Source organism: Pygoscelis adeliae, unplaced genomic scaffold (genome assembly GCF_000699105.1).
Source record: "Pygoscelis adeliae isolate BGI_AS28 unplaced genomic scaffold, ASM69910v1 Scaffold218, whole genome shotgun sequence".
Taxonomy (NCBI): Eukaryota; Metazoa; Chordata; class Aves; order Sphenisciformes; family Spheniscidae; genus Pygoscelis; species Pygoscelis adeliae.
In genome coordinates this window covers 1,864,484-1,877,948 of record NW_008825433.1, presented here as the reverse complement: position 1 = coordinate 1,877,948, position 13,465 = coordinate 1,864,484, and the positions used below count along the sequence as shown (strand labels likewise).

General features: G+C 48.6%; 1 protein-coding gene across 1 annotated transcript in view; it reads right to left on the bottom strand.

Annotated features, from left to right (window-relative positions):
- Positions 1-2,010: 2,010 nt before the first annotated feature.
- Positions 2,011-13,465, bottom strand: part of VIT (vitrin) — a 37,417-nt gene continuing 25,962 nt past the window's right edge. The window contains exons 13-18 of the mRNA XM_009331034.1: positions 8,800-8,862; positions 6,399-6,546; positions 6,094-6,197; positions 5,363-5,589; positions 2,797-3,310; positions 2,011-2,189 (exon numbers count right to left, since the gene is read on the bottom strand). Coding sequence (XP_009329309.1) covers positions 2,011-2,189; positions 2,797-3,310; positions 5,363-5,589; positions 6,094-6,197; positions 6,399-6,546; positions 8,800-8,862 — 1,235 coding nt within the window. The remainder of the gene's footprint in view (positions 2,190-2,796; positions 3,311-5,362; positions 5,590-6,093; positions 6,198-6,398; positions 6,547-8,799; positions 8,863-13,465) is intronic.

Genomic DNA, 13,465 nt, shown 5'->3' with positions numbered 1-13,465 from the left:
CTACTTAACTCTCTATCCTTAATCTTTACTTTTTTCAAGCCAAGAGACTATTGCTGTGGAAGTGCAGCAGCACAGATTAGCGTTAAAACCTCTGCATACAAATATATTTTATGTCTTTGTTTTGCTTTTTTTTGGAAGCTGGCAGTGCCTTGCGTCTTCTGTCTGGGTAGCATTATTGTATTGATGATGTTCAGTTAAAGCTGGAACTGAATGTTTCTTCTAAGAGGAAAATCTGAACCTTCCCTGTGTAAAACCACTGTTTCATCCAGGATTGTTTTTGATAACCTCTTGAGAAGACCCTAGCCTGGCTTATGTTACCACACCAGGGGCATCATGCAGAATCTGCCGTTCTCGTTAGTTTGCATTGTGCTTACTTCATTGGTAATTTTTGAGCTACTTCAGTCACATTTCCAAATGTAATGATTTAAAAGATTGTGCTACTTTTGTTGACAGAAAGGAGTCTCCCTTATGGCAATTTACTTCAATTAATGTTTTTATGTGAACAATAAACATCCTGGGTCATGGTTATTTATTAAAACTATGAAGGCTATTAAAAGTCTGGTTTGTGAGTAAGACGTGAAATTTGAGTTTTAATTTCTTGCTGTTAGTTCTGTAAGCCTGACGCGGTGTGGCTTTGATTGCCGTAAGGTGCATGAACACGCACGTTTTTATTGGCTCTGAAACTCCATCCCTTTCCTTCGATAACTTTGCTTAATGAACATGTTTTCTTAAATTATACTGGATGGAAACATAACCAGCAACTGCTGCTTCCTAATGAAAGTGTAGTTCTTTTGACCTTCTTAACATGTCACTCCTCCCCTACTGACTAGTGATATGGCTAGTTCTTCACTTAAGAAACAACAGTGTGTTTTGAATAATCCAGGGCTCTGGTAGGTTCGTTTTGAAATCAATCCATAAAACAAAGTCAATCCCAAATTTGGGAGAGGGTGTCTGTAAATGCTCGAAAAACTGCTTTTCCCAGTATAATACAGAACTTCAGATAATTCCTTCTTAAATCCTGTCAATGGCTCTTGAATAGCTCTCCTCACACTAGAGACTGCTGTAAGCTGTTCTGAGCTGTGGTTTAATGATAGGACGGTGGGTCTCAAACGCTTTTCCGATCGCAAGCAACTTAAACCCACAATTTTCTCAAAGAGTCTCCTCTGTCCCGGCAGCTCTCCTGTGGTCCTGCAGGCCATGAGCCGCACAAGAGTGGAGCAGGTGAGCTAAGGGGACAAGACACTTCTCAAAATCAAATATTAATGCAGTGCTGTAGGAGACTAGATTCCAGTTCCTGCGTGTTGGCTGCTTTGTGGATTTGGGGCTTTACTGGGGCTGGCAAACGGTTGTAGGGTCCCACAGCTTGACTCTTTCCTCTCGCTTGCTTTCCAAGTCTCTGGGTTTGGATAAATCTCAATGCTTGAGTTTACACTAGCTGAAGCTTAATTTGCTGGCAAGACAGCTGTACGAGAGAGACTGCCTGCTTTTAAGATGGTACTCAAATTTGAGTCGTGTCCCCCCCCCCCCCCTTTTTTTTTTTGGTTCTTCAGCCCTGACCTGGGTGCCGACTGACAGGCAGTGCCACACGCAGGTGCTTCTGCCACAGCAGCTAAGCAGCGTGGCTGCTCCCTGAAGGCACCTGGCCATTTCAGGAAGCAGGTGGTACATTTGAAGGAGCTTGTGTGTGCCCAAAGGTGGGAATCAGACAAGCTGGGCCCCTCTGCTGGAAGCAGCTTTTCAAACAGGTCCAGTTATTTCCTCCATGTTTACTGCCTCTTTTACTATCCATCCAAATCAGAGTTTCTGAAGCCTGCAAGGGGGAAAAAAAAAATCAACAATCTACACAGAGCGTTATCATGCATAGGGACAGAGCTGCAATCAACCTTGCTGACTGGAAAGTGCCAGATTAAAACACCTCCAGTATTTCTTGAACTGAGGTCTGGCATTAGTCCTGTGGCACTTGGTGTGCCTTCAGCATGGCGCCTGAGGGTTCTGCCTTCCTCGAGTCCATCAGTTCCGTGGCTGGGAATTAAATTCTGTGCAAATGTTTTGGATGAGCTGATTAACAAAGTGGTAGAGGTTGTCAAATTCATCCACGAAGAAGGAGTGCTCCTTATCGGGGTCTGTTGCGATGGCTTCCAGTTCATCTTGGGCTGCCCAAGCAACTCCGATGGAGTAAGCTATAACTCCTGGAAAGAAACCCAGAGTTTAGAACAAGCATAAAAGTTGTCATTGCTTAAATTTGATTTAAGACCAATACAGCAAACATAGTTGCCAGGCCACAAAAATGTGGGCAGTCAGTTGCAGCACACTCTCTCTCTCTTTGTATAAAAATGGCATTTTCAAATTGGAGGAAACGCCTGGTTTGTGCTTTGGAAGTACCTTTTGCCAACAGCAAAAAAGTTTAAACAATAGTAAAGCTCTAGCTCTGGGTCTGGACAACAGGTTCTTGCTCCAATGCAAATGTCTTACAATTGTGTTGGAAGATGTATGATTATCCTGACTGGAAAGCCAAAGGAGGCTTCACGTGTTACTACGACAGTAGAAATCCCCTGAGATCTCCTATGTGTAGCTGCATTTTGCTAGATTTATGTGAATTTTTTTTTTGGAAGGTCCTCATTCAGATTTTAAATAGACACTGGTCTTGCTTAGAGCTCGATGAGACCCCAGGGTTAGGTGCTACTCTTCCTTCCTGAAGTTCCATCCAGTGCCTTCAAATCGTAGCAAACTGCATTTCTCTGACCTGGATAAATGCTGAGGCATGTAGGAAGAGCAGCTGACAATAGAAGAGCTTACCGTTTTGGTGAGCTGCCATGGCCGGCACTCTGACATCATCATAAGACCTGCCATCTGTAATGAGAATCATGATCTTTCTTTTGTTGGGTTTGGATTTGCTGAACAGCTGCTCTGAGGCATAGCTGATGGCTGCTCCCGTGCTGGTCCCACCACTCCAGTAACTGATCCTTTTAATAGCACTCAACACGTCCTGCTTCGTGCTGTACTTGTCAAAGCTGAACTCAAGCCTTTGCTCATAGGTATACTGAACAGCTCCGATGCGCGTGTCGGTGTCTGAAATCTCAAACTCTTTGCTGATGTTGGCTACAAACTGGAGGACTGTGCGGAAGTTGCTGGTGCCGACGCTGCTGGAGCCATCGATTACAAAACCAATGTCAGCTGAATTGAGGCACGTCTTGCTGCAAACCAGCCGATCGGTGTCGCAGACTCGCTTCACCAAGGGCTGGACCACCTTGTGTAGGCTGAACCAGCTGGGCACGTTGATGGCATAGAAACCGTTTGTCCTGCACACTGCCTGCAAGGCAAGACAAGGACGAATGCAATGGAAGTTCAGCCCACCTGTTTCAGCTGGGGTATGTAGCTAAACTGTAAATACAGGCTCCTGGAAAGAGCAATGCTGGAGCCTGAAGCGGCTTCTCCGCCAGTCACCATCTGCTTCCCTGGGAAATGATGTCAATGTAACATCACAGATACTTGTGTAACGAGCCAGTTTTTCCTGCCTTTTTTTAAAAAGCTGTGGGAGGGAGCTGATATTATAGTAGTGAAAGAAATGTAATAAGCAAGTTTGCCACCCGTCAAGCTTCTTTAGATAAGTTACATGGTTTGCAGAGAAAGCATCCAAATCGCAGAGCTGCTGTTAGTGTGGCTCCAGTGGGCATTATGGTAACCTGTGTGTTTGCCAGGTGGCAACTTCAGCTCCCATTGTTCAGGGCAACAAGGAAAGTTTTGCCTACTGACAAACCTTACCACCTTGAACTGAAACCTGGGACGGAAGTTGGCTTATCTGTGGCTCATACCCTTCTAAGCAGAAAAAAAGACCCAGGCAATTTTGGTGAAAATGCAAAAAGCCCGTAAAGATTCCCTGTTGTGCTGGCTCTGCCAAATAGTGAAAAACCCAAATGTTAATTTTTATAACGGAATAGGTGTAGGGAGCAGATCTGTGGGAGGCTTCTGTAGGGTTAGTGGGAGTCAGGTGAGTGTGGGTAGGAAGTAGGGATGGCACAGAAGAGGGGGTGGGAGCAGTCAAATGTGGGAGCGGGAGTGGTGGGGACAGGCTGGTTCAAATTGTCCTTGGCTTTAGTGCTTTTTAACTGCTAATGCCTCAGGTCTCCGGGTAAGAATATTTTGTTAAGCTGGGCTTTATCTATCAACGTTGTGTGTGTGTGTGTCTGAGTGTTTTAGAAAACTGAGGCACTGTTTTCTTGGTGCCTGGTCTTGACTTGCATAAAGCCTAACAGCTCCAAGGGAGTTACAGTTCCCACCAGCCTGGGCTCCTCACCGTGTCCTGCTCTCGTTTGCTCTTACTGTCTTGCTGCTGTTCTAGTGTTACGATGCAGCGGTATCAAGTCATCGTTCCCTCTTTACCTTCCTATTCTGAGCCCACCCTACTCCCACTTCTGCCGTGTCCCCGGCAGGTTTGCAGAGACTCGCTGTAGCTTTGCCCTTTTAAAACATTAAATGCAAATGAGACTACAATCCAATTAAACGCTGACCGGAGCCAGCGCAGCTCTCTGGAGCAGCTCTGAAACTCATGGGAGATTATTTCACGGCAGAGTGACACGGCTCAGATGGGAATCTGTGTTCTGAAAATACCAGATAACTCGGCCCTGCTCCCTGAGCCCAGCCTGGTCTGGCACTTGGTAGATACCTTCTGCTGCAACTTGGTGCCAGCTTGCCCTGAAGCACTGCTGAGCAGGCAGCTACCATTAGTGCCAAATACAAATCGTTCAAGGCTTGCGTCCTCTTTTTGCTGCACATGGCAGGGATTTACTCTTTTTCCAAGAGCTACCGTGAAGTCCATAGCAGCAGAAACAAATAACAGAAAAATAACCTGCATCAGATCAACAGTGGAAACAAAATGTTTCAGTTACCCGGTATAGCTAAACAACTGGGATATGCCTGTGCTGGGAGTGCCCCAATATTTGCATGTATGGGACCTGTTTGTAAATGCAACACTGACATTAGGTTGACAGGGCTCCTCCGCCGTTGCCGGGTGGGAGACGCACAGCAGGAGCCTTGTGGAAAGCTCAGGGTGCAATTGTGCTTTGTCATGCTACTGTATATTTGGAAAACCTCGTCTCAGTACGACTGCAAGTTTGTGCCGATGTCTAGTCAGTAAAAAGCCATTTGCTCCATGGTGCACCTCAAACCAGAACTTCACTGACTTCATCCCCTTTCTGACTTCAGCGTTGCTTACTGGCTCTTCGTGCAGGAGACCTCGAGACAGTATAAGCAGGACAAGAAATAACCATAAGTGGTAAGAAGGAAAGGGAAATGCCCAGAATGAAACAGCTTGGAAAATGTAGTCAGAGCCAAGCTCCCAGCCAGAGCCCAGCCCAGTAAGTACCTTGTCCACAAAGTTTGGTTCCATAATGTTCTGCTTCTCACTTTCAGCAGCTGCTTCAATAGTGACGAAGAAAATGTTGATCCCTGATTCTCTGGCCAGCCTGGAGGCCTCCTCTACTCGGTCGGTCGGCCACCCGTCCACCATCACTACAACCACATTGGGTGCTCCACCTCGGTTTCCATTAGCATCCGAAAAGAAGTTTTTGTTAACAAATGAAAGTGCCTTCCCTGGAAAAAAAGAGATGAGGATGAGTTACAGCTCTGGAAGCACTCTGCCTGATAATATCTCATGAATCAGAGGGCTGATTCAAGTGTTGGAGCCCTGCCACGAGCTGGGGAAAGCGGTTTCTGTGGCTGTGCGAGCAGGAGGGGAGGTCGGTGCTGTTGGTGCCAGTGCCTCCTGAGCTCTCCTGCGCTGAACCCCATCTGCCCCCTCCCCGTGCCCCAGAGGGGCTGGGAGTGACAAGCTGGGTTAGCAAGGATCCCCGACATGTCAGTGTGACCTGCCCACAAGGAGAAAGGTAAATCCTGTCCACTTGTGATGGATTCGCAGCACCCTGGACCAATGCGGGCAGGTCACGGTGGGAGTGGTACCTCCTCAGCAGCCCTGCCCTAGCGCTGAGCACTGTTCGGTCACAGCCTCCGTACCCAGTAAGGAGGTGTGGGCTCGCTACAGCCCAGGCTCCGGACCCTTCCACGAGCTGGGGATGTGCAAGCAGCCCCATCACCTACCAACGTTGGAAAGTCCACCTTTCTGTGGGATCTTCTCAATGGCATTTCTTAGGTCCTTGGAGTTGGTATAAGTTTTTAAGTTAAATTCTGTGGAAGGGTCATTGCTAAAAGAAGAAATGAGAGCAATTGTCAGTTTTTTACTTCACATGCAACAATACAAAAGCTGTAGGACCCCTCTGTGCTACTCAGCTCCTGAGTACAAGCTGGAGTGAGACCTTTAGCACGCATCAGCTGCAGAGCTACAGCTGCCAGAGTGTGCAGTCGTGCCCTGTGGCAATGGGAGTAGCTGCATGACAAGCTCTTACCCATACTGAACGATGCCCATCAGAGGACCAGTGCTGCTGATGCCAAGGGCTTGAGCCATGTTACTGAGGAACTGCTTCTGGAGCTGAAAGCGGCGTTTACCGATGCTCCAGCTCCCATCCATCAAGAAGGACAAATCAACAAAACAATCTGAGGAGACACACAGAAACATGGGAAATATTTTTGGTCCTTTCTGATAACTGTGCTTCTCGTGAGGAGCAAAGGCCTAAAAAGTCTGCATCCAGTGACTTGTCCTGCTGCGCAAGCTCAACCAAAAAGGGGCAAAGGACATCGTGGGGTATCTTCAAGTTGCTGCTGACGGCAATCCTGGCAACTCTGCGCTTCCGAATGAGAATCGTTCGGCAGCTTCATTCTGGGCTGGAGCTAACATGGGGGATGATGATTTCGCTTGGTGTGTTCAGACTGAGCGGGGGCTCTTTTTGCATGTAGCTGTAGGCTTGTACCTGTGTGTGCAGCAGCAGCAGTGTGCTGCTGTTTGTTGTCTCTCTGGGCTGAAAGCGATATTCTAGAAAAGCTACACCTGCACCCAAACTCTTCCCTCTAATTACACAGATGAACCTCATCTTTGTGCTTCTGCGAATGCTGTCGTCTTCACTGCCAGCCTGCTTTTACGTCTCTGCAAGTTAGTGGTAAAACATTCATCGGTTGGGCTGCGACCAGGAGTGGGATCAAAGTTTGGCTTAACTAGAGCGCTAATTAACATTTTCCCCCTCCGGTGTCCGGGTCATCCCCATCTCTTGATTTCCCTCCGATGATGCCTCCTACCAATCAGACTGTCCAAAATAGTGTGTTTTAATCATTAGGTAGCCCGAAGGCTACAAAGCGCCAATTGTTCTTACTGGCTTATGCAACTGCCTCCCATCTCATTACCTTCAATTTTTTTCTCCCGTAGCTGTCTGTTTTTCTAATTTTAATAATGCTGAATTATAGAAGCGTGACTGAGAACCGTGTTCGTTCACAGCAGATCGTGAGGCAAGGCCGGGAACCCACAATAAATAATACCTCAATTAACGGCCAAGTTTTCCTGAATTTCCTGTCCCTCAAAGGGAGCTGCACCATGTGGTCTATATGTGGAAAGTGGGGAGTTTGTTAGCCAGCAGGGTCTGGGCATGCAAAGATTTACATACACTTATATACAGACTTGATTTCTGGGGAGGATTCAGACAGCCGGAGTGGGACTCTGCAAGAGCACAGGCTAAAGGTGCTCTGTAGGGAGCTGAGCGCTTTCTGATTTGCAGGGAGGCAAGACATGAGCTATAGCTTTTATGGTCCTAGAGGTATCAGCGGGATGAGAGTTTTGATTCTGATGTGCCTTATCTCAGTTCAACTGCTGGAAACATAGCTGTGCTTGCCTGCGCCTCTGCTACACTGAGCTCTGCTTTCCTGCAGTGCAACTGGGTCTGTAGGGCAGATCCTTCCCCTTTTCTTCTTCTTTCTCTTATTTCTGTATCAGTTTTAGGTGTATTTGACATCTTTGATAGGGAAAAAAATTACTTTTAAGCATTAGGAGGAACGCCTGGGAATATATAAACGTTTGGTTCAGTAGTTAATGTGAAGAGTCCTTGAAACACCAGTTCTGTGAGAGACGGCGTTCAGCTGCTGGAGGATGAGCAAGAAAGGACCCAGGCGCCAGTGGGAGGGTGAAGCCCCCTCTCCAGGGTGGCTTCCCTTGAGGAGGCAGTGGAAGACCCCCATCTCTTCACTCAGAGCTTGCTTTCTCTTTCTCCTTCTACTCTGGGCCCCATCTAAAGATGAGTTAATGGGCAAATCTGCCTTTAATTATAAAGGGCTGTAGAAGATTTCCTTTTCAGAGCAGGGGACCCTACATCTCCATCCCCGGACTGAGGGATCCTCGATGCTCCCTCTGCACCCCCTCTCTCCTTGCTGCTGCTGCAGCAGGTGTCAGGTCCCTTTCTCAGGTGGTTTCCTTCCCTCCCACCCGCTGCTGTGGGAAGGGTGCCTGCGCTCAGCATAGCCACGGGAGCTGCTCTGGTCAGCAGAGCTCGCTCATCTAACCCTGGCCGCAACACATTGGTTTGCTGTTCTCCGCCATCAAAGTCCCTGAGTGAAGCTCTGTGCCCCAAGAACGTGGAACCGATACTGCCCGGGAAGAGGTAGCAGTGAGCAGCCACCATCTCCCTGCCCAGGTAAGCTAAATCTTGGCTGTTATTTCCTTCCCTGTAGAAGCAAAAAGCAATTACATATATGAGAGGGATTGGCGGAGAGCGCTCGCTGTTCCTCTGCAAGGGAAAACTCCGTTCCTCGAGTTTCTTAGGCTTTCTTGAAAACGTACCTTTTGTTATTTAATTTGAATGCATTCTAGCAACGTGTAATTAATAAAACGGCATCACTTAATTATGAAATTAATTCTGAAGTACATACTTGGGTTCCCCTGGGAGATGGACTCCAGCGGCTTTGGATTCAATTCTTCCTTTGAACTGAAGCCTAGAGAGAGGAAGGAAAGGCTCCATCGGTGTGTGCTCGGTGGCTGCCCTCACTCTGGAAGGAAGCAGGCAACGGGGTGGCTGCAGAGCCCCGCTGGCCTGAGGGCTGACATGGGAGGGAAACAAGGATGGGGAGCAGATGCTTGGAGCTTACCTTTTTCCACCTACATCGCTTCTGGGATAAAAGAAGAGTGGAGGCATTTCTAGAAGTGTCACTAAAATCTCTCCAAGCACCGACTTTGACTCCCCTTTGCGAGTCAGTTCCCTCACTGCGAGGGCTTGAGAGCAACATGCGTAAGTAGAGGGTTCCTCAGGTGCAGAGGCTGGTGGCCATGGTGCGGGGTGGTGACCTTCCAGCACTTTGCCCATGAGAGAACCGGCGCTGCCACCCCGCTGGCTTGCCATGCTTCACCCGTGCTTTACAATGAGCTGCACAATGTCCGAAGCAGATGAGCAACAGATTTAACACGTTGCTTTTCTGTCTGGAGAGGAAGGCACGGGCAGCGACTCACCCCGCCGTGTTACAGCCGGGGAAGCAATGCAAGCCACAGCTCCTCACGTGCTCCTGGAGGACTGAGTTATTTTGGAGAGCACAAAAGAAACAGGGTAAATGGTGGCAGAGCGCTACAGTCCAGTCATGGGAAACAGTCTCACAGGTCACTAGTGGATTTTAGCTGAGGCCCTGAGATATTTGGATGGTAGCAGCCTTGGGAACATACATTTATGTCCTTGTGAGATGCACAGGGCATCATCAGGCTGGCGTCAGAATGTTTGAAAATGCTGAACTTCACTCATGACTTGAATGTCTGGTGAGAGTCTCCTACAGTACAGCATCTCCCTCCTGAGCAAGGGCAAAGAGCTGTTTCTTTTCGCTACAGCATGACAAGATAAAGGGGATTTAGCTGGGATAATCCTCAGAAGAGACAGCAATGATCAGACAAGCCCCAAACCAGACACTCACCAATGAAGCAGTTGGTTGAAAGAACAGCAGAATGGCTTATTATTTGTGTAAACTGCATATTAATTTTTATAAAAAAAGGAGGAGAAAGACTTCCTTAAATCTTCATCACCAAATAAGTCGAGGAACGACTACAGACTTCAGAGAGACAGTAAGAAGGTAAGTTTAGAAAGTGTGAGCTTAATATAGAAAAAAGATAAGAAATTACTAGGTGCCACAGAGTTTGTCTCTCCACAGCAGCCAGCCATGAGCAAGCCAAGCATGAAAGCATCAGTGTATGTAAAGAGAGAAGGTGGCAAAGGGACATCAGCAAAGGTCACCACCTAAATATGATGGGAGGTGTAACAGCTCTAAGCGGATGCACTGCCTAAGCTGGTTGCTAAAGATATTAATGACCAAGCCATAATAATGCAGAAAACAGCCAAGAAAATGGGAGGAAATACCCGCTCCAGCTCCTTCCATCACCACTCCTATTTCCATTCCAGTTACATCTACTGATCCACAACTCATAAGGGGCAAATACAACTACTATGAGTCCTTCCACCTGCATGCTGAAAGCTGCGCATAGGTTTGGGTCGGGGCCAAGTTTGTATTAAGTCTGAATATGTAGTGCCTAACGTAAAGCTGGCCTGATGCTTGTTCCCCTGCCGGAAGGCTATAGCACACTGCAGCATCCTTAACGGGACAGAAAGGTTGCTTTGGCTTCTTGTTTTTAAATTCAGCTGCCAGTGAAGAAAATTTCTGCTGCAGGGACTAAACAGACCTGCTAACAGCAGCACTGTGTGATTTCCCTCTGCTTTGCTCCTCCCCAGGCATCTGTTGTTGCCTGTTGCTAGAGATGGGACACTAAGATAGCTGGAGCACTGGGCTTGGCCCAGTACAGGAGCCCACGTGGTCACGTGTGAACGAAATAGGTAAAGGGCACAAAGATTAGCCCTACTGTGTTTATGGCAAGAGCTACTGATTTCTTTGTGTGTTTTGTTTGAGAATTTCCCTGGCTATGACCAGCCGGGTTAGGACAGCCCCAGTGCTGGTGTCGCTTTTTGTCATGGCCCACGTGGTGCCCTGCAGTGCCTGCAGCCCCCACGTGCAGCCTCCCTGTGCTCCTACCCAAGCTTTGGAGCACATACTTCCTGGACAGAGCACAGGGGCTCTCCATCCATCCCAACACTGGCTCTTGTGCCAGAAACGCCTCACCCCCACGGTTAGTGGAGCCAGCCCTCTCCTGCCAGAGCAGGCTGGCCCCGTTGGAAGGCAGGCTGATGAGCCAGGCTCCGCCTGGCTTCGTCCCTCCCGGCTGGAGCTGTTGTCCAGCACGTTGCTGGCTTGTGCCTCTTGTCTCGCCCCTCGTTCTATACCTGGGATGAGCTCCCAGGCAAGGAACAGGGGAGAGGGGCTCCTGGTGGTGTGCGCTTGCCCACAGGAGGCCCATTTGGATGGGGGAAACATCAGCAGGGGGAGGCAGAGTGGTGGTGCTGGGGCAGCGCTGCCTGAGACTGGGCACTGACTCCTGACTGAGGAAAAGTGATGTTTTTGGAACAGGGGTGACGCAAAACAGCTCTGTCCAGTGACATCTGCTGCAGCAAACATTTCTGACCTGTCCCAGGCCTGAAAGTCTTGCTGCCAGGGACGAAATCTGCCTTTGGCCTGAGGAAGGGCACAAGGCAAATCTTGTAGAGGTGCAGCTGCTGGTCCCGACAGATAAACCCTCTGTCATGTGAGGCATTGTGGGGTATGGGTGACTGAGGGGTATTTTAATTGAAAATACTTGATGGGAGCAAACCCACCACCAGCAGGCATGGAGAGGCATGAGTGTGACCTGGGGAGCCACCAGTGGCAAGAGGTGCAAGCTGCAGCGGCACAGGGAGGGGAAACAGGACAGGGTTAGAGGAGGAGAGTGAATTTTGGGCTTAGGCTGGTGTGTGTCTGTGGCTGTTCTTTAAACCGCGAAGGAGGGCAGTTCAGCAGCCAGGCAAAGTAAAGCAAAGGAGAAGGAGCTGCAGGAGAGCATTTTGAACGAAGTGGCCACGGGGCCAACTGTTTCTTGCAGGCTGAGGCTAGGCTGTGCACTTGCATCTGGTGACCCTGCCACTCCACCAGCAGCCACAGCCTCCCAAACCTGGGAGGGGAAAAGCTCGCCAGTATGATTTGGCAGTGCCCCCTCTTTGCCCTTGCTTTGCCTGTGTGTAAATGCCTGCAGGCACAGTCCCAAGGACACTTTCAGGAGGTGCAAAGCAGCCCCACCACCCAAAGGCAGAGCTCTCCTCTCACCAGGCACCCTCTCGCCTGCTCCTGCCCTGCTACCAGCCCCCGTGCCTGCCCGGTGTTGGTGGGACGCAAGGAGAAGGAGGAAAGAGCGGCGTTAAACTGGAAAGAAAGAAAAAGGTTAATGATGGGCTGGGCCAGCTCCCTGATGCAGCTCACTGTCTGGCCACACAGGTGCCTGGGCAGAGGGTGGCTGTGAGGCAAGACGGCTGTTTTTGCTGGCAGTACTGGCTGCTTATGGTGGGTTTATCTGATGCAGAAACTATGGGTGACATGAGAGAGAGAGAGACAGACAAAGGAAGCAATGACTTGGACCCATACGTAGCCGCTCTTTGTCAACCATGTGGATGAGAATGATCATGTTTTTTTCTTTAAAACCTGAAATGGTCGGCAGCTTGCCCTCCTGACTGTGTGTGTTCCAGTACAGGCTTTAATTACACAGGCACATAACCGTTCCTCGGTAATAGACCAAAGCCACGCTTCATCCTGCAGCCTGCACACCACATACCTCATATGTGCCAACTTGGTATCCCATATGTGCAGTTCCCCCCGCTTGCCTTATTTGCAGAACAGAAAGTAGGTGGTTTTAACACCATAGCGACATTAGATATTAACATGTGCCATTCATTTTAGGAATTAAATTGTATAGGGAAGCTAATTCATAGTTATTTGCCTCATGCATTTATCTGCATCCAATAAAATCCATATTCCTTACCCAGGCATACAGCTGACATTAGCTTTGTCGGTATGGGAAACCCAAGTGTAGGCGATGGCAGCACTTTTCATTTTTATTTGCCAGTGCAATTACCAGTTCTTGAAGGTTGTGGGTCAGCTGGCTGATTTGTGCTCAGTGTAACAATAAGGTTACCCACCAAATAATCTTCCCCAACTAATTGGGGAGGTGGTCAGTCTCTATGGGCCTCCCTGTTCCGCCAGTCCAATTTAATGTTGTTATTGCCATGGGAATTTCAACTTGCTGCATGGGCAGTCTACTCCATGCTAATTAAAGTTCCCTTCACCGATTGTCACAGCTGTCCATGCTGATTAAATTTCCCATTCATTTAAGTAAGACAGCAGTGCCTACGTCCACACTAGAAACCTTTCCTTTGAAGTGACAATCTAAATTCATCAGACTTTATCACACTAGTCTACGCAGGCACTTCAGTTGCTGAGAAACTATTAATACAACATCCCTTCCCCCATGCCCAACCTCTCATTGCATTTAATGCAATCTGTCATTTTCTGCCTCAAAATACCCCCCTGCACCCCTGGCCCTAGTGTTGTAGCTTTTTTCTAAATAAGCACACCGACGGCTTAAGCTACAGCAGAGGGAAACGCTTCCTCTCTCTGGCTCAGACTGCCGCTGCTGGAGAAGGGAGAT